Source organism: Bolinopsis microptera, chromosome 13 (assembly GCF_026151205.1).
Source record: "Bolinopsis microptera isolate Bmic1 chromosome 13, MBARI_Bmic_1.0, whole genome shotgun sequence".
Lineage (NCBI taxonomy): Eukaryota > Metazoa > Ctenophora > Tentaculata > Lobata > Bolinopsidae > Bolinopsis > Bolinopsis microptera.
The window spans coordinates 11772228-11799092 of record NC_087084.1 but is presented as its reverse complement, the minus strand read 5'-3'; the positions used below and the strand labels follow the sequence as shown (position 1 = coordinate 11799092).

The window sequence follows — 26865 nt, the reverse complement described above, 5'->3', positions numbered from 1 at the left end:
TGAACAGTGTTATTGATCCACACTTACACACTACACAGTACACTTTAATAGTTCCCACGGCAATATGTGGATTTAAAGAATGTATCAACTCTGAACTGTGAGCTCACCTTATGTTATATCGGATGATATATCAGTTTTCACGCAGATTGCCATGATTGGCTCATAATTAACACGTGACACACTGTTACTATGGTTACCAAATTCGTGGAGACGTTAAGTCTAAGCCTGTGATATCCATTAGTATCGATAATTGTTTTGTGTTTACCATTTTCAGTTCACTATTTCAGTTGATAAACCTTGAAATTTAGGCCGACATTTTACGTGTTATTCTATTGTGTTCCCAAAAGATATTTTGCCCTGTTTTTGTTTTGAAACTGCCATTTAAATTGATGTTATAAATTTGATCTTTAACTTTCATATTCAATGTCCATTGTCCATGATCAGACTGTGATCTCGAGCTCTCTGGGTTACTACTTTTGATTGTCCAGTCACTCAGTAGCTGCTACAGAAACTCTAGTAACTGGTAACCTGGGTAACCTTGGTTACCCTGGTAACTGATAATGACAACTCACGTGGTAGTAGCAGCTGCTCTGTGGCGACTGGCGGTGTTTGTTCTGGTTCCAGGGAGGGAGAGAGGTAGAGAAGTAGAGAGGGAGAGAAAGAGAGGGAGAGGAGGAGAGAGGGAGATGAGGAGAGATGAAGATAAAGAGAGGGGGATAGAGGGAGAGAGGGAGGTAAGGAGAGTGGGAAAAGGAGAAAGGAAGATAGGGAGAGAGTGAGAGAGTGAGAGAGGGAGAGAAGGATATAAGGAGATGAGGGAGAGAGGGAGAGAGGGCCTATATTTTGATTGTTTACAATAAAATTATATGTACATGAAACAATGAGCTGAAACATTGTTTGATAGCGGCCGGTTTTTCGTTCTATAGTCAGTCATTTTGGCCTGTTCTATAACATCTTAAACTAAAAGCAACATGATTTTCTCGTAAAATTTCTGAAATATTGTACATTAATTTGCTGTGATTGTTGGAAACTGAAGCTTCGTGATAAACGCCCACTTGTGGATATATATTACATTGTGGATATATTTACATTTATAAAACTTAGTAAATGATCATCTAATTAGTGGCATTACAACTACACTTGAGAAGCGCCCGCTCATAGTCATGGATATACCCGATATAAAAAAAAACTAATATCTGTAAGAAAAAGCTCACGCTGGTGGATATAATCCACATCACCTCGACCCGCGGGCGGAAAAATCGTATAGCACTCGGGCCCGATGGGCCCTCCGTGCTATACGAAAATATGTCCTCCTCGGGCTAGCGCCCTCGGGGACATATCATATCTCCACCCAAATCAGTCATAATATGAGGGAAGAATTCGTGAATACCTGGAAATCTGCCAAGGCCTCCTCACCAATAGTACAGTCAAATCCGTCCTAATTTAAGCCTTTGTCGGACAAAATTCGCAACAAAGCGATTTTAACGGGATATGGTCGGGACAGGTCCCAGGAATCATTCCAGAGAGTTCCCAAAATCCTCGACTTCAGGAAAATCCACAATTACCACTTTTTTACCACCTTTTTACCACTTTGGTTTTCCGCAAATAAGTCACGTTCTGAATATCCTAGAAGATTTTAGTTTAAAGCATTGTGTTTAGAAAACAAAGAAGAACAACTTTTTCTTTAACAACTTTTTCAAAAATAAATTATTTAATTAATTAATTAAATAATTAATAAATTTTCAAATATTTCAAAAATACATTTTCATAAAGAATGTTCACAATTACATTCCACGTATATTGAACTAATTTTTATGAAAATTTTGAAAATTTTGGACTTACAATATTTTGGACTTGTAAAATTTTCGAAATTTGTTAAGAAAAACCAATTATTTACCACTTTTTACCACATTGAATCTCCGCTAATAAAACGACTTCTGAATGTCGCAGAAGGTTCTAGATTGAACCAATGTGTTCAAAATATAAAAGATAACAACTTTTTATCTGACAATCTTTGGATTAGATAATTAATTGATTTATTAATTAAATAATAATTAAATTTTTAAAAATTTCAAAATATAATTTTTATCAAAAACATTTGCCGTGACGTAAAACGTAAAATGAATTTACTTAAATAACAGAACATACACCGTCACATAGATAAGATAACAGATTTAAAAAATCCAGATAAATGGAATAAACGGTAAAATATCCAAATTTGTACGATACTATTATAGCTTATAACTATTTACACATCATATCTCTCGACTTAGTGTTGTGCTTAACTGAATTTTTAAACTGGTTTGTTTGCTTCTCTTCCTAAAAAAGTTGAATCTGCTAAAAATCGAGGACTAAAATCACACGAAATAGTTAATATTTTGACAAAAGAAGAACACATCGTGTGCCTGATACTGTACGCGTGCAGATTCTATGTTAGTAGCTGTCAATTAATATACAATAATAGTAATATGTTTTTACCGTTTTACTTTTAAGTTTGATTTCAGCGGAGAGCGCAACTAGAGGCATTTTTAACCAATACAATGTTTTAATTCACCAGGCAAATAAGGAGTTAGTTTCGGTGAATAGCTTTAAGAGGTCCTATTCTTTATCCTGACGCCTCTTATACCTTGTATAAATAAACAAATCAACGCACCACAGGTTGGATCAACAACCCCTGGTCACTGAACGAAATTAAACGGCAGTACAACGGCATGACTGATTCAGCTCAGAGTGACGTCTTGTGTGTATTATTGCAGACAGTGACCATAGACCAGTTCCAAAGATTCATATCTAGCCTAGCGGTTAGAGCATCCGCCTTCTGCGCAGAAGGTTCAGGGTTCGAATCCCAGTGTCACCTAGTCTAGGGAGTAGCTAAGGATCCATTGGATCTATGCGATCTCAACGGTCGACTCAACCGAATGATAGGAAACTTAATTGAGGGTTAAATGAGGAGGGGTACCTGTTAAAAGTTCAAGAAACTTCCTAGGATACCCCTTCAGTGCATACTGTAAACATAGTGCTATTAACTATTATATCGGCCAATGAAGAGGAGTCCGTTGTAAATGAGGCAGGACCATCTTTAGTCCACGAACACAGTTTAAACAAATTTTCATTCTGTAACGTAGAGATCGCACCAAATGATGAATCCTCAAACCGGATTACAGACAGGGTAAGTTGGTATAGTACACATACGTTAGGCTCTTACTAAGTTACTAATTCGCTCGCCCAAAAATGTCACGTGACTTTCTCCGTAGCTTAGTGCACTAGATTCCCACTATCGGAATCGTTCTGAATAGCCGATCCTTACCAACTCCGTGGATCCGACTGGTGGTGTCTGATCCAGTGAAAGCGTGGCACAGAAATCGTGCAGAAAGCCCAATTACGGTATCGTAGCACCCTGTCACTTGATAAGCGATTAGGTAATCATTGATAACCCAATCAATTTCGCTAACGAGATAAACAAATTGCTTGATAACTTCGTCATTTTCAATCCGTTTCGCACATCGTTTTGCAGATGTTTTGATTTGCAGAGAGGCAGTTGAGTGGTCTACAGGTCTAATCAAGTTGATGTTTCTGTAATTGGTGATGATACTGATTTGCTTGTCATTTTACTGCACATGACAAAACACTTTGCATTTGACCACCTACTGTTTCTCACCACCAAGAGATCACTAGATGAAGCTAGACTTTCAGGTCTTGAACAGAAGTCGCAATCTTTAACAGCAGACATCAAGTGCGAACAGCTCCTGCCAACATCTGGGGCAGCTGAACAACATTATTATCGTGTTTACCATCAGCTGCAGGCGTGGGATGAGAATGACCTAGATCCGATAAGCTGGGGATGGAAGATGAACAAATTATTCAGAACAATGGGACACATGTACCAGTGACCACTCTTATGAGTACAGCTCCGAAAAAGCTCATTCAAAAAATCAGTTGCAACTGTTTAAAGTCAGGTTGTGGCAATGCTTGTTCATGCAGAAAAGCAGGAATACATTGTGGATCAACCTTCCTCAAATGTCAGGATCCAATTGCACCAATGTGCCAGCTGAGGACTCATAAGTTAGACTCTTATCTAGTATATATGGTTATATAAAGTACTACTTCGATTTCCCGATTAAATTAATGAAAATTTGTTAATTATTCGTGATATGTAATTTTAAAATATTTTGATCAAAAATAATTTGTATAATTTTTGAATATTTGTTTAATAATCGAATTAACTAATTAATTAATTATCTAATCCAAAGGTTGTCGAATAAAAAGTTGTTCTCTTTTATATTTTTAACACATTGGTTCAATCTAGAACCTTCTACGACATTCAGAAGTCGTTTTATTAGCGGAGATTCGATGTGGTAAAAAGTGGTAAATAGTGGTTTTTATTTACAAATTTCGAAAATTTTACAAGTCCAAAATATTGTAAGTGAAAATTTTCATAAAAATTAGTTCAATATACGTGGAATGTAACTGTGAACATTTTTTATGAAAATTTATTTTTGAAATATTTGAAAATTTATTAATTATTTAATTAATTAATTAAATAATTTATTTTTGAAAAAGTTGTTAAAGAAAAAGTTGTTCTTCTTTGTTTTCTAAACACAATGCTTTAAACTAGAATCTTCTAGGATATTCAGAACGTGACTTATTTGCGGAAAACCAAAGTGGTAAAAAGGTGGTAAAAAAGTGGTAACTGTGGATTTTCCTGAAGTCGAGGATTTTGGGAACTCTCTGGAATGATTCCTGGGACCTGTCCCGACCATATCCCGTTAAAATCGCTTTGTTGCGAATTTTGTCCGACAAAAAGACGGATTTGACTGTACTACAAAACTAGAATTCTATAACTTAATTAAACATGATTTTGAACCAGAGGCATACCTACGAATAATCAAAGTACCTGATTTTCGAAAAAGCTTGACAAGGTTTCGTATCAGCTGCCACAACCTCTACGTTGAAAGGGGCAGATACGAAACCCCTCTTGTACCAAGAGAAGAACGTTGGTGCACTTACTGCTTTTTCAGTAAAGGGCTCAAACCTATCGAGGACGAAAGCCATGTATTAATTGACTGTTTGCTTTACTCCTCAGTTAGGGAAAAATTCAACTTTTATCCCCAAAACATCACTGACCTAGCCGGTCTGCTCTCCAACAAAAATCTAGATCCTACCAAATTTACTGCCACAGCAAGAGCAATCCATTCAATTCTCTCTGTGAACGAACAATATACAGCCTATTATAAGAGCCCAGATTTCCACTCAAATACTGGCAAGTGCATAATGCTCTAGTTAATCAAAATAAACTCATGAACCATACAAATTTGATTTACTTAAAGAAAATAGCATTATATTATAACATTTCTATTTTATCCCTACACATTTGTAAATGATTAGAAGTGTGTAACTTAAATTATTTCAGAATTATAACTATTGTGAACTCAATAAAATAATTATCACTTTTGTATCCTTGTATCCTTGTATCCTTGTATCCTATGAAATATTGCACGCGCGTGCGCGTGCAATATTTTGTTCCGCCCGCGAGTCTCCGGTGATATGTATATATATCCACCAGCGTGCGCTTTTTCGCATAGCGGGCTCTCACCAGCCCGCTGTCAAAGGGCCCGATATCTCTACAGCCCGCTCATGATATAGCCCGCTAACAAGTGACATTTAATTTGACTAGTAGCAATATAGCCCGGAGTTCTCTAAAATATTTTCAGTTTCTGTATCGTCTCCATGTGAAATTCCTTATTACACTGCAACTATATAATACATTTTATTTTTGTGTCCGGTAGGGCTGCTCATGCAGCTCGTGAGCAGATGACATGATACTTTGATTTATATCAAAGTTATTATAACACACTACATAATACACATCAGCACTATAATCCCCCTATATTATTGATATTCATCGTCACTGACATTACATTCATTATTCCCACGGCCCAGGAATGCAGTGCATCTCCAGCCCCTATATATACGACACATCCCTTTATGATTGGCTTACATTGAACACGTGACGTGTTACCATGGTTACAACAATTAGTGGCGACCTTTTCTAGAGTTGACTTTTATACAAGCTCCATTGTTTATTTATAAAATTATATATTAACTGTAATACGCCCGCTGGTGGATATAATCCACATCACCTCGACCCGCGGGCGGAAAAATCGTATAGCACTCGGGCCCGATGGGCCCTCCGTGCTATACGAAAATATGTCCTCCTCGGGCTAGCGCCCTCGGGGACATATGAAATATTGCACGCGCGTGCGCGTGCAATATTTTGTTCCGCCCGCGAGTCTCCGGTGATATGTATATATATTAATATACAGTATGATTTCAAGTACACATTCGCATTTAACATATTCAAAAGGGCTGCCCGGAAGTTCAAGTTAGTGTTTGTATTTAGTGGGGCTGCCCGGAAGTTCAAGTAGTTTGTAGTGTTTGTGGATGTAATTGCAGTGTCCTCCGTCATCTTGTCGGGACTTCGTGTTATCACAATCAGTTCTGCACTGTGTGTGCAGTTTCCTGTGTTCTGTCCGGCTAGTTCTGTAGTGCTGTGCTTGTTCTTCCCGGCTTTAGTCGACTGAGCTCTGTAACCACTGGGGGTGGGAAACTGGTCTGAGAGCTTTAAGTAATCTTCAAAACGAGTATCATTGTGTAAACTTCGGTAGTGCATATTATGATAGTTTGACTTAGCTGAATCACTAGGCATAAACAGAGTTCCTCTTGGCGGTCTCCTTCTCCAGGTTGTGGAGGGCTGGTCGATTAAAATTGTTACTGTTAGCATTTTACAGAGGAACAAAGGCGTTGCAAAACCGCGCAAGCAAAGTATGTATGAGCCATCTGATGGTTAACTAGGCTTGATTTTCGGTTTGTACTGTAGGAACATTCAGAGCATTTATACGGGCTTTCTCTGGTATGATTTATCTGATGGTAAACTAGGTTTGATTTTCGGTTTGACCTGTAGGAACATTCAAAGCATTTATACTGTTTTTCACCGGTATGAGTCATCTGATGGCAAGCCAGGGCTGATTTCCAGCCAGTACTAAAGGGACATTCAAAGCATTTATACTGTTTTTCACTGGTATGCGTGTTCTGATGGTTAATTAGGTGTGATTTTCGGCCTGAACTGTAGGAACATTCAGAGCATTTGTACGGTTTTTCACTGGTATGAGTCATTTGATGGTTAACTAGGTTTGATTTTCGGTTTAAACTGTAGGAACATTCAGAGCATTTAAACGGTTTTTTACCGGTATGAGTCCGCTGATGGAAAATCAGGGTTGATTTCCAGTGAGCACTGTAGGAACATTCAGAGCATTTATACTGTTTTTCACCGGTATGAGTCATCTGATGGTTAATTAGGTGTGATTTTCGGCTTGAACTGTAGGAACATTCAGAGCATTTATACTGTTTTTCACCGGTGTGAACCATCTGATGGGAAACCAGGGCTGATTTCCAGCCAGTACTAAAGGAACATTCAGAGCATTTAAACGGTTTTTCGCCGGTATGAGACCACTGATGGCGAACTAGGTGTGATTTTTGGATTGAACTGTAGGAACATTCAGAGCATTTATATGGTTTTTCACCGGTATGAGTCATCTGATGGCGAACTAAGATTTGTTTTACGCTTGTACTGTAGGAACATTCAGAGCATTTGAACGGTTTTTCACCGGTATGAGTTGTCTGATGGCGAACTAGGTGTGATTTTTGGCTTGCACTGTAGGAACATTCAGAGCATTTATATGGTTTTTTACCGGTATGAGTCATCTGATGGCGAACTAAGATTTGTTTTACGCTCGCACTGTAGGAACATTCAGAGCATTTATACGGTTTTTCTTCGGAATGAGTCCGCTGATGTAAAACTGAAGCTGTTTTTTTGCTTGCATTGTAGGAACATTCAGAGCGAATGTGAGCATTTTCATTAGGATGAACCCACTGGTAGCAAAGCAATGCTGATTCCTGGTTGGGATGATCCAACTGAGAAACTGCATTCGAATGCACTTCTGATTTAACAAGAAAATTATCTTCCTCCTGCTCAATCTCTGTCTTGATCAATTCCGGTGAAGTACTTTCTTCTTCCATCTTCATCTCATCTTTGCATCTTGCATTGTAGGAACATTCAGAGCGAATGTGAGCATTTTTATTGGGATGAACCCACTGCAATGCTGATTCCTGGTTGGGATAATCCAACTGAGAAACTGCATTCGAATGCACTTCTGATTTAACAAGAAGTTTATCTTCCTCCTGCTTAATCTCTGTCTTGATCAATTCCGGTGAAGTACTTTCTTCTTCCATCTTCATCTCATCTTTGCATCTTGCATTGTAGGAACATTCAGAGCGAATGTGAGCATTTTTATTGGGATGAACCCACTGCAATGCTGATTCCTGGTTGGGATAATCCAACTGAGAAACTGCATTCGAATGCACTTCTGATTTAACAAGAAGTTTATCTTCCTCCTGCTTAATCTCTGTCTTGATCAATTCCGGTGAAGTACTTTCTTCTTCCATCCTCATCTCATCTTTAAAGTCTGGTACAGTCTGCTGCTCCATTTTACTAAAACGTTAACGACCGTAGAGAGGTTGCCTCTTCACTGTTACAATCGTCACTAGAAAACAAAATGAATATAAAGATATAAGTTCGAGATCTAAATTTCAGTGATTATTTGAAAAGCTTTTCGCTTTGGTTACATCAGGAAGAAACAAGCTTTAAAAAAGTTTCGGCAGTAACCCAGAAAATAGAAAACAAGCGAGTATGGTTACCAAATTTAAAACAGGTCCAACTTCAGGTATTCGGATTATGCTGATACTAATTAACTAATTATAAAGTCACGTAAAGCTGTTATTATCAAACTATGAAACTTAATCCTCTTAACATTAAGGGGGGGGGGGGGGGGGGATGGGGGGGGGGGATGGGGGGGGGGGGGTTCACCCTGATTTTTTTGTGAAACTTTGTTTCGAGATAGCAGTTGACCAACAAACTAGGACCGGTGACCAAACTTTTGAGGGGGTCCCGGACCCCAACCGCCAAACGGTGCCCGCGGGGCAGCCACGCCCATATTTTGTCCAAATTAGGCCCAATTTAGCCAAATACCCTGAAAATGCCCAAAACTGAGATTTTAGGTGCTTTACTTGTAGCTAGTGGTCCCCTGAACTCGTATATGAATTTTCATTAAGATTGGACAAAAAATGACCGAGTTAGGAGCCAAAAACCATATGACCATATTTGGGCATACGCACCAAATTTGATCGATTTTGGCCCATAAATTGGTCAAATATCAATATTTTTGAATGAAACCAACTTTATATGGAAGGTAAGCATATACTACACATCCTCTATGATTATCAGCGCAGTATCTACCTAACTGTGGATTCTGTGTTCAAATAATCGCAAAAAATGAACAAAATCGTCCATATCTCAGTTCGTGATATTTGCGAAACTGATTTCCAAAATTTGCCTGGCATTTTTCAGAATATGGCCGCCAAATTTTTTTAAAGGCCTAACTCAAAATTCCAATACAAAACTTAAGGTCGAAATGCAATTCTACATTGATTCCGAAAATTTCATGTAAAAATTGTTTTGAGCGAAATCAGTTTCGCAAATATCGCGAACTGAGATATGGACGATTTTGTTCATTTTTTGCGATTATTTGAACACAGAATCCACAGTTAGGTAGATGCTGAGCTGATAATCATAGAGGATGTGTAGTATATGCTTACCTTCCATATAAAGTTGGTTTCATTAAAAAATATTGATATTTGACCAATTTATGGGCCAAAATCGATCAAATTTGGTGCGTATGCCCAAATATGGTCATATGGTTTTTGGCTCATAACTCGGTTATTTTTTTGTCCAATCTTATAGTAAGGGGAAAAGTGGTCGATTTAAGGGTTCCGTTGGATTTAAATGTTCACAAGGATTTAGCAACGGAATATGGTAGTTAGAACCCCTACGAACATAATTAGACTTGTCACCAATTTTGTATCTCGACAGAAACACCACTTTTTACCACTTTTTACCACCTTTGTACCACCTTTCTAGTTTGCCAAATATCTTTAGTTGTGAACGTCGTAGAAGGCTGGAAATTAACCTAGAATGTTTATCTTATCAAGGAGTAAAACTTTTGTACAAAAAATTTTTACATCGGACAATCAGCTAATTGGATAATTACTAATTAGTTAATTACCAAAAAAAGTGAAAAATTTTTATTGGCTCAAAATAATTAAAATCGTTTGAAACACGGAGAAATGTAGTTTTTAGAAAAACTTCAAAACTTTTTCTCTTACACAAATTTTTTTCGAGACTTGGAAAAATTTCGAAAATTTGAAAAAAAAATTTCCGCCAAAAGTGATCGAATTGCATGAAACGTGGATAAAAATGCTTTGCAGAAAAACTTCGAACCTTTTTAGATTGGGGAATACTAAAATCATCAATATTTGAAGTTGGAGTTCAGTAAATCTCGGCATATTTTAGTAATTAGGAATAGCTTAGCGGAAAGGGCTGAACCTGAAAAACGTTAACCACACAATATTAGAGTTTCATAACTAATTACAATATAGCTTTATCAAATTCCACATAAAGAAACAGCACAAAAGGACCGTTTAAGATCGAACCAATTTTACCTGCTGTATACTATCATTTTATTGATTTCAATGATCAAAACTTCTCTGTACCGTCAATCTTGCCAATCTATACCAGGTATCTGAATGTACCGGACCTCTTCTTTGCCTCTATAACAATTAGACCCAGTTGTGCAAGAAATGCGATTTCTCACAGGGGCTTCTTTTAACTGTGCACCTTTTGTCACTCCCGCAAGAGGCCCGGTATTATAGGGGGGTATAGGAAGTGTAAATATACCTTCCATCATCCACTGTGGCTTTTTTGTGTTGTGAATGCACATTGCACATGCCGCTTCGTTTGCTATGCAAGATACCTCGAATAACCCGCATATGTCATTGCCAGGGTCGGGATAGAGCTGGAGATAGCATTGAGAGGTTGCTAGAAATAACTAGACTTAGAATAAAGTCTAGCTATCAAATTCTGATGAAAGGCTGTTAAGCTTAGGGGTGGGCGACAATTGACCCCCCGACAATTGACCCCCGACAATTGACCTCCGACAATTGACCCCCGGAAATATAATTTAATACAATTAATCCTGACCCTGACCCTGACCCTGACCCTGACCCTGACCCTGACCCTGACCCTGACCCTGACCCTGACCCTGACCCAGGACCCTAACCCTAACCCTAACCCTAACCCTAACCCTAACCCTAACCCTAACCCTGACCCAGGACCCTGACCCTAACCCGATCAATTGACTCCAGTGTAATTACATGGGGGGTCAATTGTCGTACTAAGCCCTAGATTTTGCGACAATTGACGCCAGTGTAATTACATAGGGGGTCAATTGTCGGGGGGTCAATTGTTAGGGGGTCAATTGTAGCGGTACAAAGCTCAGGACGGTGATCTTGATAGGTCAGATAGCTGTACCTGATTGGTTCCAGCCCACCGTGTCGCTTGGAATTAAGTTCTCACCCCACCTCTTCCAAAAATGCAGTTACCAGAGCAGGAATCTCTTCTTCCTCCTCTTCTTTCAACCCAAACACAATCAGGTTCCTGCTCTTCTCCTCTTCTGCAGCCACAATCTTATCTCCTTCTTCGGCGTTTTACTGTTGCAGACTGTATCACTTGCATTGTTCTTTTGCAGTACTCCTGCACTGTTGCACTGTAGCTCTGTGTCCCTGACTCCACCGTGGTTTGCACTGCCCCTAAACTGCAATCTTAAGTAACTTTAGTTCCGGCACTCTTTGGCAATTAAAATAACCAACTCCAATGAAACCCCGTGTAGCTACGTTCTGCTACCTCCATGCTAGCACCACCCAGCTACCACCAGTTTATTCTAAGTCTAGCTATTTCTAGCAACCTCTCAATGCTATCTCCAGCTCTGTCCCGACCCTGGCAATGACATATGCGGGTTATTCGAGGTATCTTGCATAGCAAACGAAGCGGCATGTGCATTCACAACACAAAAAAGCCACAGTGGATGATGGAAGGTATATTTACACTTCCTATACCCCCCTATAATACCGGGCCTCTTGCGAGAGTGACAAAAGGTGCACAGTTAAAAGAAGCCCCTGTGAGAAATCGCATTTCTTGCACAACTGGGTCTAATTGTTATAGAGGCAAAGAAGAGGTCCGGTACATTCAGATACCTGGTATAGATTGGCAAGATTGACGGTACAGAGAAGTTTTGATCATTGAAATCAATAAAATGATAGTATACAGCAGGTAAAATTGGTTCGATCTTAAACGGTCCTTTTGTGCTGTTTCTTTATGTGGAATTTGATAAAGCTGTATTGTAATTAGTTATGAAACTCTAATATTGTGTGGTTAACGTTTTTCAGGTTCAGCCCTTTCCGCTAAGCTATTCCTAATTACTAAAATATGCCGAGATTTACTGAACTCCAACTTCAAATATTGATGATTTTAGTATTCCCCAATCTAAAAAGGTTCGAAGTTTTTCTGCAAAGCATTTTTATCCACGTTTCATGCAATTTTATCACTTTTGGCGGAAATTTTTTTTTCTTCAAATTTTCGAAATTTTTCCAAGTCTCGAAAAAAATTTGTAAGTGAAAAAGTTTTGAAGTTTTTCTAAAAACTACATTTCTCCGTGTTTCAAACGATTTTAATCATTTTGAGCCAATAAAAATTTTTCACTTTTTTTGGTAATTAACTAATTGGTAATTATCCAATTAGCTGATTGTCCGATGTAAAAATTTTTTGTACAAAAGTTTTACTCCTTGATAAGATAAACATTCTAGGTTAATTTCCAGCCTTCTACGACGTTCACAACTAAAGATATTTGGCAAACCAGAAAGGTGGTACAAAGGTGGTAAAAAGTGGTAAAAAGTGGTGTTTCTGTCGAGATACAAAATTGGTGACAAGTCTAATTATGTTCGTAGGGGTTCTAACTACCATATTCCGTTGCTAAATCCTTGTGAACATGTAAATCCAACGGAATGCCACTTTTCCCCTTACTATTAATGAAAATTCTTATACGAGTTCAGGGGACCACTAACTACAAGTAAAGCACCTAAAATCTGGTTTTTGGGCATGTTCAGGCTATTTGGCTAAATTGGACCTAATTTGGACCAAATATGGGCGTGGCTGCCCCGCGGGCACCGTTTGGCGGTTGGGGTCTAGGACCCCTTCAAAAGTTCGGTCACCGGTTCTAGTTTGTTGGTCAACTACTATCTCGAAACCAAGTTTCACAAAAAAATCAGGGTGAACCCCCCCCCCCCCCCCCCCCCCTTAAACTAAACCTGCTCTTCACCCTAACTGTGAGTGTCAACTTCATTTCGCACCTATATATAGGTGCGGTATTGTCTTGTAGTATTATGTTACCAAGGTGACACATGTCACCATGTGATGTGATAACAGGGTCATTGTAACCGAGTGCAACTGTGTTAATGTAATTACCTTATCGGTCATAATTATTACGGACAACTTTTCACGGGCCGAATGTTACGTACATAATTATTCACGCTAAGGTCTTTAGAGTGAACGTAATGTCTGTGATAATTATGACCGATAATATATGTAGGCCCAAATCCATAAAGTTTAAAATATCCTCCCAGGTACAAATTTTCTATTTTTTGTGGCCCATAGCCAGTTCTTAGGTGTTTGGGGGTTCACCCTGATTTTTTGTGAAACTTGTTTTCGAGATAGCAGTTGACCAACAAACTAAAAACGGTGACCAAACTTTTGAGGGGGTCCCGGACCCCAACCGCCAAACGGTGCCCGCGGGGCAGCCACGCCCATATTTTGTCCAAATTAGGCCCAATTTAGCCAAATACCCTGAAAATGCCCAAAACTGAGATTTTAGGTGCTCTACTTGTAGCTAGTGGTTCCCTGAACTTGTATATGAATTTTTATCAAGATTGGACAAAAAGTGGCTGAGTTATGAGCCAAAAACCATATGACCATATTTGGGCATACGCACCAATTTTGATAGATTTTGGCGCATTTATTTGTCAAATATCAGTATTTTTGAATGGAACCAACTTTATATGAAAGGTAAGCCTATACTACACATTCTCTATGAATATCATCTCAATATATACCTAACTGTGGATTCTGTGTTCAAATAATCGCAAAAAAAATCAGGGTGAACCTTAAATCACTTGAATCACTCGAATCACTCAATATTGCTAGTACAAATTTGTAAAAATATTCCTAGAAATAAATTATGCGTACAAGAACTACATATGATATAAATCACAATACGTGGAGTTTATTCAAATAATGACAAAACTATCCAGTGTCAGTCTTAATTTACTCATCGGTAATTTGATCTTCATGAGACATGACGATCATTGCATATTTTTATTATCTGGCCTAGACTGGTAACTTATATTATATGCTAGGTAATAATACTATAATGTACATAGAACATTACCCGCAGCTGCAATACTAATACTCTAATATACCTTCAAGTTCATGTGAGAGGAATCCTCTACATACACAGATCTAATCAAATAAAATCATCCTACTGTTATGTTCACGCTCGGATCATACCAGAAAAAACTGTTGAACTTGAAACGAGGTATTTTAACTTTTACGAGAGGATCCATTGGAGGGATATAGCTTAATATGGTAAAAACGATGAGAATTAGTATGAAATGAGATCACTCCACGGTAACTCGGTAATCTGCCGATGCACATCTGGGGCACACCTCGGGCACACCTGGGGCACAAACTCGGGCACACCTGGGGCATACCTGGGGCACAAAGCACACCTCGGGCACACCTCGGGCAGAACCACCTGGGGCACACCTCGGGCACACCTCGGGCATGGTAATTGGGAAACCTTGGGAAAACAACCTGGGCACACCCGGGGCACATCTCGGGCACATCTCGGGTATATCTGGGGCACACCTCGGGCACACCTGGGGCACACCTCGGGCACACCTGGGGCATACCTGGGGCACAAAGCACACCTCGGGCACACCTCGGGCAGAACCACCTGGGGCACACCTCGGGCACACCTCGGGCATGGTAATTGGGAAACCTTGGGAAAACAACCTGGGCACACCCGGGGCACATCTCGGGCACATCTCGGGTATATCTGGGGCACACCTCGGGCACACCTGGGGCACACCTCGGGCACACCTCGGGCATACCTCGGGCACACCTCGGGCACAAAGCACACCTCGGGCACACCTCAGGCAGAACCACCTGGGGCACCACCTTCTTGGTGGAGTGCACAGACAACAAACTGAACCACCACACTCTTCTTCGTCTAATCAAGCAACTCGTCACTCCTGGGACTATCATCCTTACCGACAAGTGGAAGGGGTACAACGCCCTCCGACACCACGGCTACACCCACTTGGTCGTAAACCACAGCAGAGGCTTCGTCGACCCCGTCACCGGTGTTCATACGAATACATGTGAGGGCATGTGGTTTCACGCCAAGAGGCATATGCTACGAGGACATGACAGGACGCGAAGAGACTCCTCAGCCCTCTTCATCGCCCTCTGGCTGAGAAGGAACCACCTGACCCGCTCCGGCCCTTCCGTCAGAAGATATTTTAACCAGGAGCTCCCGCAGTTGATGCGTAGGATTTTTGATTAGAATGTGTTTAATAGTTTTGTAAATATACAGATTGATTATGTAATATATTGCTTACAGTTTAATGAAATTATTATGTACAGTTATGGACAGTTCAATCGTGTTTTTCACTTGTTCGTTAATAAATATATTAGATATGTGTCTCTGAAAATTATATTGCTCATATATATTATATTGCGATAGTATAATACTAGTATAATACTATCGCAAATATAAGTAGGTAGTAAATGATATCATTGAGGTTAGTAGCCTAGCCATAATTCATATTGCCCGAATGACCGTGCCCCAGGTGGTTTTGCCCGAGATGTGCCCCAGGTGGTTCTGCCCGAGGTGTGCCCGAGATGTGCCCAAGTGGTTCTGCCCGAGGTGTGCCCGAGGTGTGCCCGAGATGTGCCCAGGTGGTTCTGCCCGAGGTGTGCCCGAGGTGTGCTTTGTGCGCCAGGTGTGCCCGAGGTGTGCACGAGTTTGTGCCGCTAGGTGTGCCCGAGGTGTGCCCGAGTTTGTGCCCCAGGTGTGCCCGAGGTGTGCCCCAGATGTGCATCGGCAGATTACCGAAAAATATATATTTTTTAAACACAGATATGATATGATAAGGATCAGTAAACCAACTCAAATACTGCCATTATCTGGGGACCCCAGGTTATTATGTTCATAACATATAGTATAGACATTCGGGGGTATATATCACTATATATTATCCCTAACTTAGCTTAACCGGACCCCTCAATATTTTGCATTATTCTTGTGCTTTTCAAATGTGTTTGCAAAATCCACAATTACCACGTCTTGTTTACCACCTTTTTACCACATTGATTTTCCGCAAATAAGTCAACTTCTGAATATCTAAAAAGATTCTAGTTTAAAGCAGTGTGCGTTAGAAAACAAAGAAGAAAAACTTTTTTTAACGACTTTTAATAAAGAAATTATTTAATTAATCGATTAAATAATTACTATTAGAAATTTTTTCCAAATATTTCAAAAATATAGTCTGATAAAAAATGTTTATAATTACGTAAAACGTATGATGAACTAATTTTAATAAATTTTGTGAACATTTTCACTTTCAATATTTTGGACTAGTACAATTCTCGAAATTTTTAAAGAATAGCCACTATTTCCCACTTTTTTACCGCATTGAATCTCCGCTAATAAAACGACTTCTGAATCTGAATGTCGTAGAAGGTTCTAGATTTGATTGGGTAATCAATGATTACCTAATCGCTAATCACGTGACAGGGTGCTAGGATACCGTTATTGGGCTTTCTGCACGATTCCCATAAACGTTTGGAGGGAGTAAAATTACATTATATAATTAAATGTGCAAAATCTAAAAATGAAATTCGGACGAATACTGTGTTCCCTGTATTATATTTATATTACATATATATATTATATATACAAAATGAAACGACCGGTTGAGTCAGACAAATGTTTCAATCATGATACAAAACCATGATATCATCAGTGACAACTGAGGTATAGGAACTAAAATCAAAATTACAAAGCTAAAATTTAACATAAACAATCACTCGTGAAACAATACTACCACCCCTAGTATTGTTTCACGAGTGATTGTTTATGTTAAATTTTAGCTTTGTAATTTTGATTTTAGTTCCTATACCTCAGTTGTCACTGATGATATCATGGTTTTGTATCATGATTGAAACATTTGTCTGACTCAACCGGTCGTTTCATTTTGTATCTAGCTCTCGGCTTGCCGATTGAGCACTGTAAGCAGACGACGCCAGTGCCACCCACAATTATATTATATATATATTACAGTCCGCTCTGAAGAATGCATATATTCCTGAATAATCGCATATTATCCTCGATAACTCACTTTGTGAGTTTCTGCTAGGGTAAAGATAGGTACCTAACTATTAATTCTCCGTAGCTTCGCGTCCATCGTTATGATCGTACGATTTTTTATTGAATAAAGTTTGCTTTTATTATAATTGGAGGGATTTCAATATATCGATTGGGTGCAACTGTCGTATCTGATCAAGCAGTTTTTTAATTGTTTTTGACAGGGGTGTAGGAAGAGGGGGGAGGGGGCCAGGGGGCCATCGCCGCCACATAAAATCTGTGCAAGGGGCCAAAAACCACTTTTCTCCACGTTTCATGCTATAGTTATAGTAGTACAGTCAAATCCGTCTTTTTGTCGGACAAAATTCGCAACAAAGCGATTTTAACGGGATATGGTCGGGACAGGCACCAGAAATCATTCCAGAGAGTTCCCAAAATTTTCGACTTCAGCAAATCCACAATTGCCACTTTTTTACCACCTTTTTACCACTTTGCTTTTCCGCAAATAAGTCACGTTCTGAATATCCTAGAAGATTCTAGTTTAAAGCATTGTGTTTAGAAAACAAAGAAGAACAACTTTTTTTAACAACTTTTAATAAAGAAATTATTTAATTAATTGATTAAATAATTACTATTAGTAATTTTTTTCCAAATATTTCAAAAATATAGTCTGATAAAAAAATGTTTATAATTACGTAAAACGTCTGATAAACTAATTTTAATTTTTAATACATTTTTTGAACATTTTCACTTTCAATATTTTGAACAACTTTTTCAAAAGTAATTATTTAATTATATTATATTAATCAATTAGTAATTAAATTAGTAAATTTTAAAATGTTTCAAAAATATGTTTTCGTGACAAATGTTCACAATTACATTCCACGTATATTGAACTAATTTTTAAAAAAATATTGAACTAATTTTTATAAAAATTTTGAAAATTTATTTGCAGAAAACCAAAGTGGTAAAAAAAGTGGTGATTGTGGATTTTCATGAAGTCGAAAATTTTGGGAACTCTCTGGAATGATTCCTGGGACCTTTCCCGACCATATCCCGTTAAAATCGCTTTGTTGCGAATTTTGTCCGACAAAGGCTTAAATTAAGACGGATTTGACTGTACTACTATTAACTATAACTCTGTTCATTATTAACCAAAAATATTTTTTCGGTTTTTCAAAGTCCGCACCCACCCCTCGATACACAATTTTGGACTCAAGGCTTCCCCTAGTAATGCGATCTCGGAAGGCTGGCCTCCCCTTTGGCAACACGAGCTCGGAAACGGGAGCTCTCGAATCTCGATACGAGAGGTACGTATCGAGTATGACTTGAACCGAAAATAGTACCGAAAAGAACAAATTTTTTCAGTTTTTCTGAAAACCACTTTTCTCCACTTTTCATACCAGATATTGAATTCAGCCGGATATCCGGATTCAGCCGGATATCTGGCCGGTTGCTAAATTCCGAGCGTGAACATAACAGTCTGATGAGTTTATTTGATTAGATTTGTGTAAGAAGAGGATTCCTCTCACAAGTTCACAGCTATTGGCTTGCAAGGTCGTGAATTGCAGGTCTGAGGTCACGTTTATTTAATTTATTGATCGTCATGAAATTCAACTTACCGATGAGTAAATTAAGGTCACGAATTGCAGGTCACGATTTGTAAACATTGACTAAAAAAACTGTGTTATTTAGCATTTTACATGATCGGATCTTAGTGATCAGGAATTCACTAGACAAACTCGGGTATTGATGCATAGTTAAGTTTTCGATATCATCTGAGGAGCTACATACCCGTTTGTTGACATAAGTAGGCCTCCTTCTTTGCAAGATTTTCTGATTGGGGCTTGGTAAATTGGAGGACGAAAACCTTCGATAAGTAAATCATTCAGATCGTTTGCGAGTTTAGACTTTAGATATGTTGCAATTGGTTTCATTAAGGCTGATAATGTCATACTTCGCATAATCATGGTAATGTCGTCGATAATTTGATTTACATTTTTTTGAATAGAGCTAATATTTAAGGAAAGGATCCCAAGCTCGTCATCACCAGGCCACAGTATCTGTTTAGGAGAATGGTATGTGCCCCCCTTAAGTTATTAGTTTATCCGATAGTTCATCCATTAGTCCCATATGACTAATCCAAGGTTGTCATCAGTCCTCAACTTTAGGTACTCCTCAGTGTATGTTGACATTATTTATTATTTAATTTATGTGGATAATTCGGTAATCTGCCGATGCACATCTGGGGCACACCTCGGGCACACCTCGGGCACAAACTCGGGCACACCTCGGGCACACCTCGGGCACATCTCGGGCAGAAAGCACACCTCGGGCACACCTTGGGCAGAACCACCTGGGGCACACCTCGGGCACACCTCGGGCACATCTCGGGCAAAATTCGGGCATGGTAATTGGAAAACCTTGGGAAAAGAACTTGGGCACACCCGGGGCACATCTCGGGCACATCTCGGGCAAAAAGCACACCTCGGGCAGAACCACCTGGGGCACACCTGGGGCACACCTGGGGCACATCTCGGGCACATCTCGGGCATATCTCGGGCACATCTTGGGCAAAACCACCCAGGCGGTTCTGCCCGAGGTGTGCCCGAGGTGTGCTTTCTGCCCGAGATGTGCCCGAGATGTGCCCCAGGTGTGCCCGAGTGTGCCCGAGGTGTGCCCCAGATGTGCATCGGCAGATTACCGAGTTACCAGTTATTATTGCTTGTACGTATGATATTTGCCAAACTGAAACAGTTGTTCATGATTTCACCTTTTAAAGTTTATAATTATGTACAGAATTTCACTTGTGAGATTGACGTCTAAGAAGTTCGACCCTTCTACGTGCATTACAAATTCCATCCCCAACTCCACTCCAAATTCTATGAAGAACTGCAAATTAACTAGGACTTAATATTATCATGTTATATATAATATAAATATTACAAACTCAACCACATTAATAAATTACATTAAAACGTTAAATAATTCTCACGCTTCGATAGACTACCGTTATTCTTCACGTCGTTGGCATACTTCTCCTCCAAAACTTCCATCTGAATAACTACCACACTTGAATCGTAATAGTTGTATTGTTGTAACTTTGTAAGGATGTCGTTGATGTCATTCCAACTTGGTATTCATACCCTTGGATAATTTCGTGTTGCTAAATTTGTAAATAATTCAATTGGCTTGGGCTTGGTCTGAGGGAGTTCCTGTGGACCATTTTGCATGGCACAGATCCAACAAAACCAAATATTCAACTTTCGAGATTTCTAAGAACTCGATTATTAGTTTGATTTATTAGAGTAATACTCCTGTCTCGGTGTTGAATAGGTTTGTTTTGCTGTTGCCAGGGAGTGAGGTACGCCTGGTACAATCACTGGGTCAGGTGAGTGGTATTACCCGATGAGATGAGACGATTTAATAAGTCGGACAAGGAATGAATGAAATTTAGCATTTACGGATGAATTACTCCAATCACGAGTCACAAATATGATTATAAGGTTTTTAAATATCCTCTGCGGTGGTGACTAATCATGATTTTTACAGATTCAATATGGTCTATGAAATCCTCTATAAGTATTCACTATTCAGTTATCGTTGCCATTTCGTTTTTCACCAGTTCAATCAAAACTAATCGTACAATCACGCTCAACAGGTGTCATCTCTCGACAGAGAAACTGTAGCAAAATCTAACTTTCGATCTTTGTTCCTCGTTTTGCCACGAAACTTTTTGATGTTGGCTGTTGAAACACTTTCTGTTTAGTTAATCTCAATTTGATCGTAAGCACTTATTTAACTAAAATATACTTAAATTATAAATATAATCAAAGTTACTCGTGGTGACGCGGTCAAACTCTGGCCATTCGAAGAAAAAATGGGCAGAAAATTTCTTCTTCTGGCTGCTGCACTGATTTTAAGATTGGTATGTGTATAAAGATTGTTTAAATTCTTCTAAGATATTACTGAGTTTTATTAAACACATTGGATTTCTTTGTGTCCACTGTCCATTGGGTAATACAATGGCTCAGTATATTGTGTCGATTGATGTCACATTTATATCAGTAATATCTCTCATGTTTATAGCTTTACCTAAAAATTGTATAAGCTAAGTAGAGACAGTTTTACAGTTTTACAGTGTTAATACTGTTATCTATGGGCCAACCAATGGAATCGATGTAAAAGCTTGACCGTTTCTCTGGATATATCTTTAGATAACATTAGTAACATCAGTGCTCAATTCCTTACAGGAAACAGTGGATTGTGCAGCAAGGGGGGAAATAAAGTTCTACAAGTATTACGACTCATATGATGATTGTGACTATTCATGGTTGGGCGGGTGGTCTGATTGTGATTTCTTTTTTAGAAATGTTAAAATAAGTTCCAATGGTAATGTGCTGTTCCACAGAGGTTCAACCAGTTTTACACAAGATAGCCAAACATACTACCCATCTGTCACAGCAACAGTGGACCTTCCATCCAACTTGAATGTGTATCTCTCCATGGAGGTATGGGACAAGGATGTCAAATATGACGACCATATTAGAACCATGAGCAATATGGCTCTCACATTTGAAAACACCATCATTGGTCATAGTTATTCAACAACTTATCGTAGTGGTGGTGGACGGTTAACAGTGTACTACAGACTGTTAAGTTGCAACCCTGGATTCACTGGCACAGGCTGTGCTGATTGCATACTAAACTACTACGGGTCACAGTGTAGCACATACTGTAAGCCTGTCAGTGGAAGCTACACCTGTGATTCTAACGGAAGGAAGACCTGTGTTGGAAAGAAAGTGGGATCCGATTGTCAAGACTGCCAATCTAACTACTATCCAGATGGTCAATGCGACACATTTTGTGACCCACAACCGGGAATATACACTTGTTCTTCTCTTGGACTAAGAGTACTAGGTTAGTTTATTAATTAGAAAAATGTTTGGTTAATTTTATTGCCGTGTTATGATCGAGTAAAACTTTATACGAATTGAAAGAAACAATACATGAAACTTCAGAAAACGCTTTAGTACAGCTTCACATCTTAGGTAACTCGGTAATCTGCCGATGCACATCTGGGGCACACCTCGGGCACACTCGGGCACACCTGGGGCACATCTCGGGCACATCTCGGGCAGAAAGCACACCTCGGGCACACCTCGGGCAGAACCGCCTGGGTGGTTTTGCCCAAGATGTGCCCGAGATGTGCCCGAGATGTGCCCGAGATGTGCCCCAGGTGTGCCCCAGGTGTGCCCCAGGTGGTTCTGCCCGAGGGGGCACACCTGCAATTCGTATAAGCCGTGAATGAATGGGAAAAGCGAGCGACCGATTTCATTCTCGGTATCATTTTGCATTTGAAAACGGTCAATCAAATTAATATCATTTCCTTTTGTTTGGGAAAGAGAGACACTGGCAGCGGTCCACTCTACCCATGATTATGGGTTTTGGTCAAATTATATAATCACAATCTATAAAAAAATTCAATGCATGCAGTTCATACAAATTATTTGGATTTTTGTTTATTTCAACGTATTAGTGTTAGAGACCCTACAAAATCTTAAAAATAAACCAAATTTTGAAGTTACCTTATCGGACCTTATTTGGACGGACATTACTTGAACGGACATAAGTGTGAACGGACATTAATATGAACGCTAGAAGGCAATCAAAACCATCAAAAATCTGAATTTTTTCATCTTTTTTTACGTTTTTTAAATTTTAGCAAATGATTTTTAAATCCATTTTTCATACAGAAAGCAAGAAAAGCAGTCTTTAATCAGTAAACATGTTAAAATATGTGTACATGATTATTGTCTTATATCACATATCATCTTCATCAAATGGGTTTTCGGGCATTAAATATTCCATGCTTAAAGTTAAAGCATCAGTAATACCCGCTTTTTGGAAACATTTTTTTATCAAACTACCTCGGTCCTGCATTTCAGTGTAAACTTTTACCACCCATTCAGCGTGAATTAGTTTTATATTAGACAACTTAAGGTTAACCTTAACATCACGTGGAGCTTTCCCAGCACTTATTTGTTTCATTACCTCCCCTGAGTAATATGAACTATAACAACGTCGGACAATGTCCTTGGCAACACGATTTACCGTAATATTTAGAGGTTGAAATGTGAAACAAGTTAGTCTTGTTGGCGGGAACTAGCTCATAAACTATGTTGTTGAGTTCTATAATTTCGTTGACTTTTTCCGTCAAGTGACCCTTGAAAACATCATATACTAGAAAAGTTTTCTGTGCCTCCGGCAGACCAAGGAGAACCTTTTCGTCGTTAACATACGACACTATGATGTTCTCGATAAAACAATTATTGTCGTAGTAGTATACATAATGGTACTTATACCCCACCTAAAAATGGCGCACCTGTATTTGTGTGTAATTACGTAATTTAACCCTAATTTGTGGTAATTTTTGCTAACCTTAATTGCTAATTGTATACACTAACCCTAATTGGGAGTGTTTACTCCTCATTAACATTTTGCTAATGTGGGGAGACCTTACTATCACACTGGGGCTAACCCTAGATGACAATTATGTAGTGTGTGCTGTAACTTGAATGACTGCGTATGTTGCACGAGAAACTATATACAATACCTATTGTCAGAAGCTTTTAGGCACACCTGTTCATGTTATATAAAGGAGCAAGTGCTGAGGCAGCTTTGTGCACATCTAATTACAACTCTTATATTATGGCTATTAATGGAAAAGTCATTATTTGTAATACGGGAGTATCATGTAAGTGTTAACTTGTGACACACAGAAAGTTTTTTCTTGTTACCTTTTAGCTTTATAATAAGGACTAATGTTGACCTCTGGGGATATTTCTAAGTTGTCAGACCGTGAACTAAGAGAGGAGTTAATATAATAATCTGGGGCTAGTACTGGCACTCCGAGGAAAGTATACGAGGTGCAAATGTTAAACCTTAACTTAGTAAAGTTTGATCTTCTGGATCAGGTTTAAGTCGAAAACTGACTCATGATTGCATCCGTATGAATACTCAGGATGGCAAAGTCACAACACCTGTTGATGTGACAAAGGAATTAATCAGTTTTGATGAGTTGCACTTGAAATATCTTATCGATCAAATTGGAGACAAATCTGACTATCTCATGATACGGCTGGGCATTGTTTGTGTGAGATAATGGTAAGATCGCTTGTAAGCAAAGGGTTCCAGCAAGGCGGGGATTCCCGCTAACTATAACAAAATAAGAGAGTATTCTCTCTAATTCCAAAAATTGAAAAATGACTGTTTGCAATTCAGACTGCTTCAATGTTATTATCATCACTGATAATTTATATACCTGTCGTGATCAGTTTCTTGACATAACGCTTATAGAATCCGGGTCGTGTTGGGTTTCTATCAGGTCTTTTCAAAGCAGCCACAATACAATAAAGGAATGATTGGTCATCTTTATTCCGTATGTTCAACAGACATCTTCTCTTTTTCAGCAGTTTGGGAGTTGGCAAGTAAGTCGACATTCTAGAATTTAAGAGAGTTTATATAATGTTATATAGAGTGTTATATATAACATGGATAATTATGTTCTTAAATCACGTCATAATTCAAACTTAAATGCAATATGTCTTCTATCTACATTTTTTAATTTCAATCACTCTTTTTATTGATTTTTGGTTTTAAACTATTGAAAGTTCTCAAAGTTAATTGAAATTAGTAAGATATAAAACAACAATTTTCAACATTATAGTGGTCCCTATATAGACCCCTAATCAATCACTCAATCAATCATCCTGATACAGGGTTGTACTTTATGACGAGCACTGTAACCATTTGCCATCGTCTCCATATCCAACCGCTACCTGTTGAGATTATTTGTAATAATCTTTGTATCTGCAATTGTAACATAACTCAACTTGGTTTGATTAGGGTCAAGGTAGTTGGAGGTTAATGAAATAAAAATTAGAAAACTTTACCAACCCATTCCTTGAAAAGACTCGTATGAATCCAAGATTTTGTTTCGAACTTCATTGATCATCTCATCCTTGTTTGATGATCTCAGACACACAGTTGCTCGTGTCTTGAAACCAAATGTCTGCTCTTCACCGTTTATATGTTTCTGTAAATGAAATATATCAACTTCTATTTATCTATATTTTTTTCCTTGTTAAACCACTTCTTTTGGATTTGAAAATTTCCTTATCACTATTTTAACAGATTGTTAGTAGCAAATCAAATACCTGAAATACCCCGTCCAAAGTGACATGGAACTTGAAACAGTTCCGTCGTTGCATGAAGCGCTCTATTATCGTGTCAACACCCCCCAAGAGCACCTCCAACCCTTCTTCAGGGGTTCCGTTGAACTGTGTTTCAGGGGCTCTAACCTTAAATTCAATGACAGAGTCATTCAAGGCTCGTGTTACATTAAAAGTCAGTTCGCTCATGCTAATAGTTTTGTGATAAGAGGTCTGTTTTTAAGCCTTTATATAGTACTAAGTATTTTATAACCGATCCGCCGTATTTAGTAACCTCTGCATTGGAAAATAAAAATATAAGTCAAAAAGTAGGGTAAAATAAAATGCAGAGAACGGGGTCACCTCGTGAAGGATGTGGCTATTCACCACCTACGGACGGTCTTTTTTCTGTGAAAACTGGTTCATATTACAGAACCTTGACGCAAATTTACCCCCTGCAGCTGATCAAAGTTTTAAATGATAAGAATATTTAAAAAATAAAGTAACGACCAGCTGAGGAAGACAAATTTTCCCCAAAAATAAAAAAAAAAAGAAAAAAGTATGGTTAACCATTTAAAAATAGATAGCAAGAAAAGATAGTAGCAAAATGTGTAATAAGATAATATTTAAAATTAAAATAGAATAACAAGTAAATTCAAACAGTAGTATAACTAGAAAAAAAAGTAAACGAAGAGAGTGCTCTCCTATTATATTAAATATAGTGGGAATTCCCACCTAATTTAATCCTTTTATTTTTCAGTACTAGTGGTTTCATTATTATAATTATCAGTGATGATAATAACATTGAAGCAGTCTGAATTGCAAACAGTCATTTTTCAATTTTTGGAATTAGAGAGAATACTCTCTTATTTTGTTATAGTTAGCGGGAATCCCCGCCTTGCTGGAACCCTTTGCTTACAAGCGATCTTACCATTATCTCACACAAACAATGCCCAGCCGTATCATGAGATAGTCAGATTTGTCTCCAATTTGATCGATAAGATATTTCAAGTGCAACTCATCAAAACTGATTAATTCCTTTGTCACATCAACAGGTGTTGTGACTTTGCCATCCTGAGTATTCATACGGATGCAATCATGAGTCAGTTTTCGACTTAAACCTGATCCAGAAGATCAAACTTTACTAAGTTAAGGTTTAACATTTGCACCTCGTATACTTTCCTCGGAGTGCCAGTACTAGCCCCAGATTATTATATTAA

General features: G+C 38.6%; 2 protein-coding genes across 5 annotated transcripts in view; one reads left to right on the top strand and one right to left on the bottom strand.

Moving 5' to 3' along the window:
- Window positions 1–26865, top strand: part of LOC134824899 (multiple epidermal growth factor-like domains protein 6) — a 97224-nt gene that overhangs the window by 60149 nt on the left and 10210 nt on the right. For all 4 annotated transcript variants that reach the window (XM_063836905.1, XM_063836903.1, XM_063836904.1 and 1 more), the window contains exons 2-3: window positions 21269–21360; window positions 21686–22352. In XM_063836905.1, the coding sequence (XP_063692975.1) occupies window positions 21313–21360; window positions 21686–22352 (715 nt within the window). In that variant the 5' untranslated portion in view covers window positions 21269–21312. The remainder of the gene's footprint in view (window positions 1–21268; window positions 21361–21685; window positions 22353–26865) is intronic.
- On the bottom strand, window positions 6375–8544 carry LOC134824786 (zinc finger protein 436-like). The gene is made up of 2 exons (XM_063836761.1): window positions 7487–8544; window positions 6375–7402 (listed from the first exon to the last, which is right to left on the bottom strand). Exons 1-2 carry the CDS (start codon window positions 8542–8544, stop codon window positions 6775–6777), a joined length of 1686 nt encoding a protein of 561 aa, XP_063692831.1. The 3' UTR covers window positions 6375–6774.

Bases quoted from the DNA above. Each gene is read 5' to 3' on its own strand.
- LOC134824786 (XM_063836761.1), bottom strand. From the start codon at position 8,544: ATGGAGCAGCAGACTGTACCAGACTTTAAAGATGAGATGAGGATGGAA. The intron at 7,403-7,486 runs GTTTAAATGCTC...CGGTGAAAAACA, and splicing joins TCTCATACCGGCGAAAAACC to GTATAAATGCTCTGAATGTT.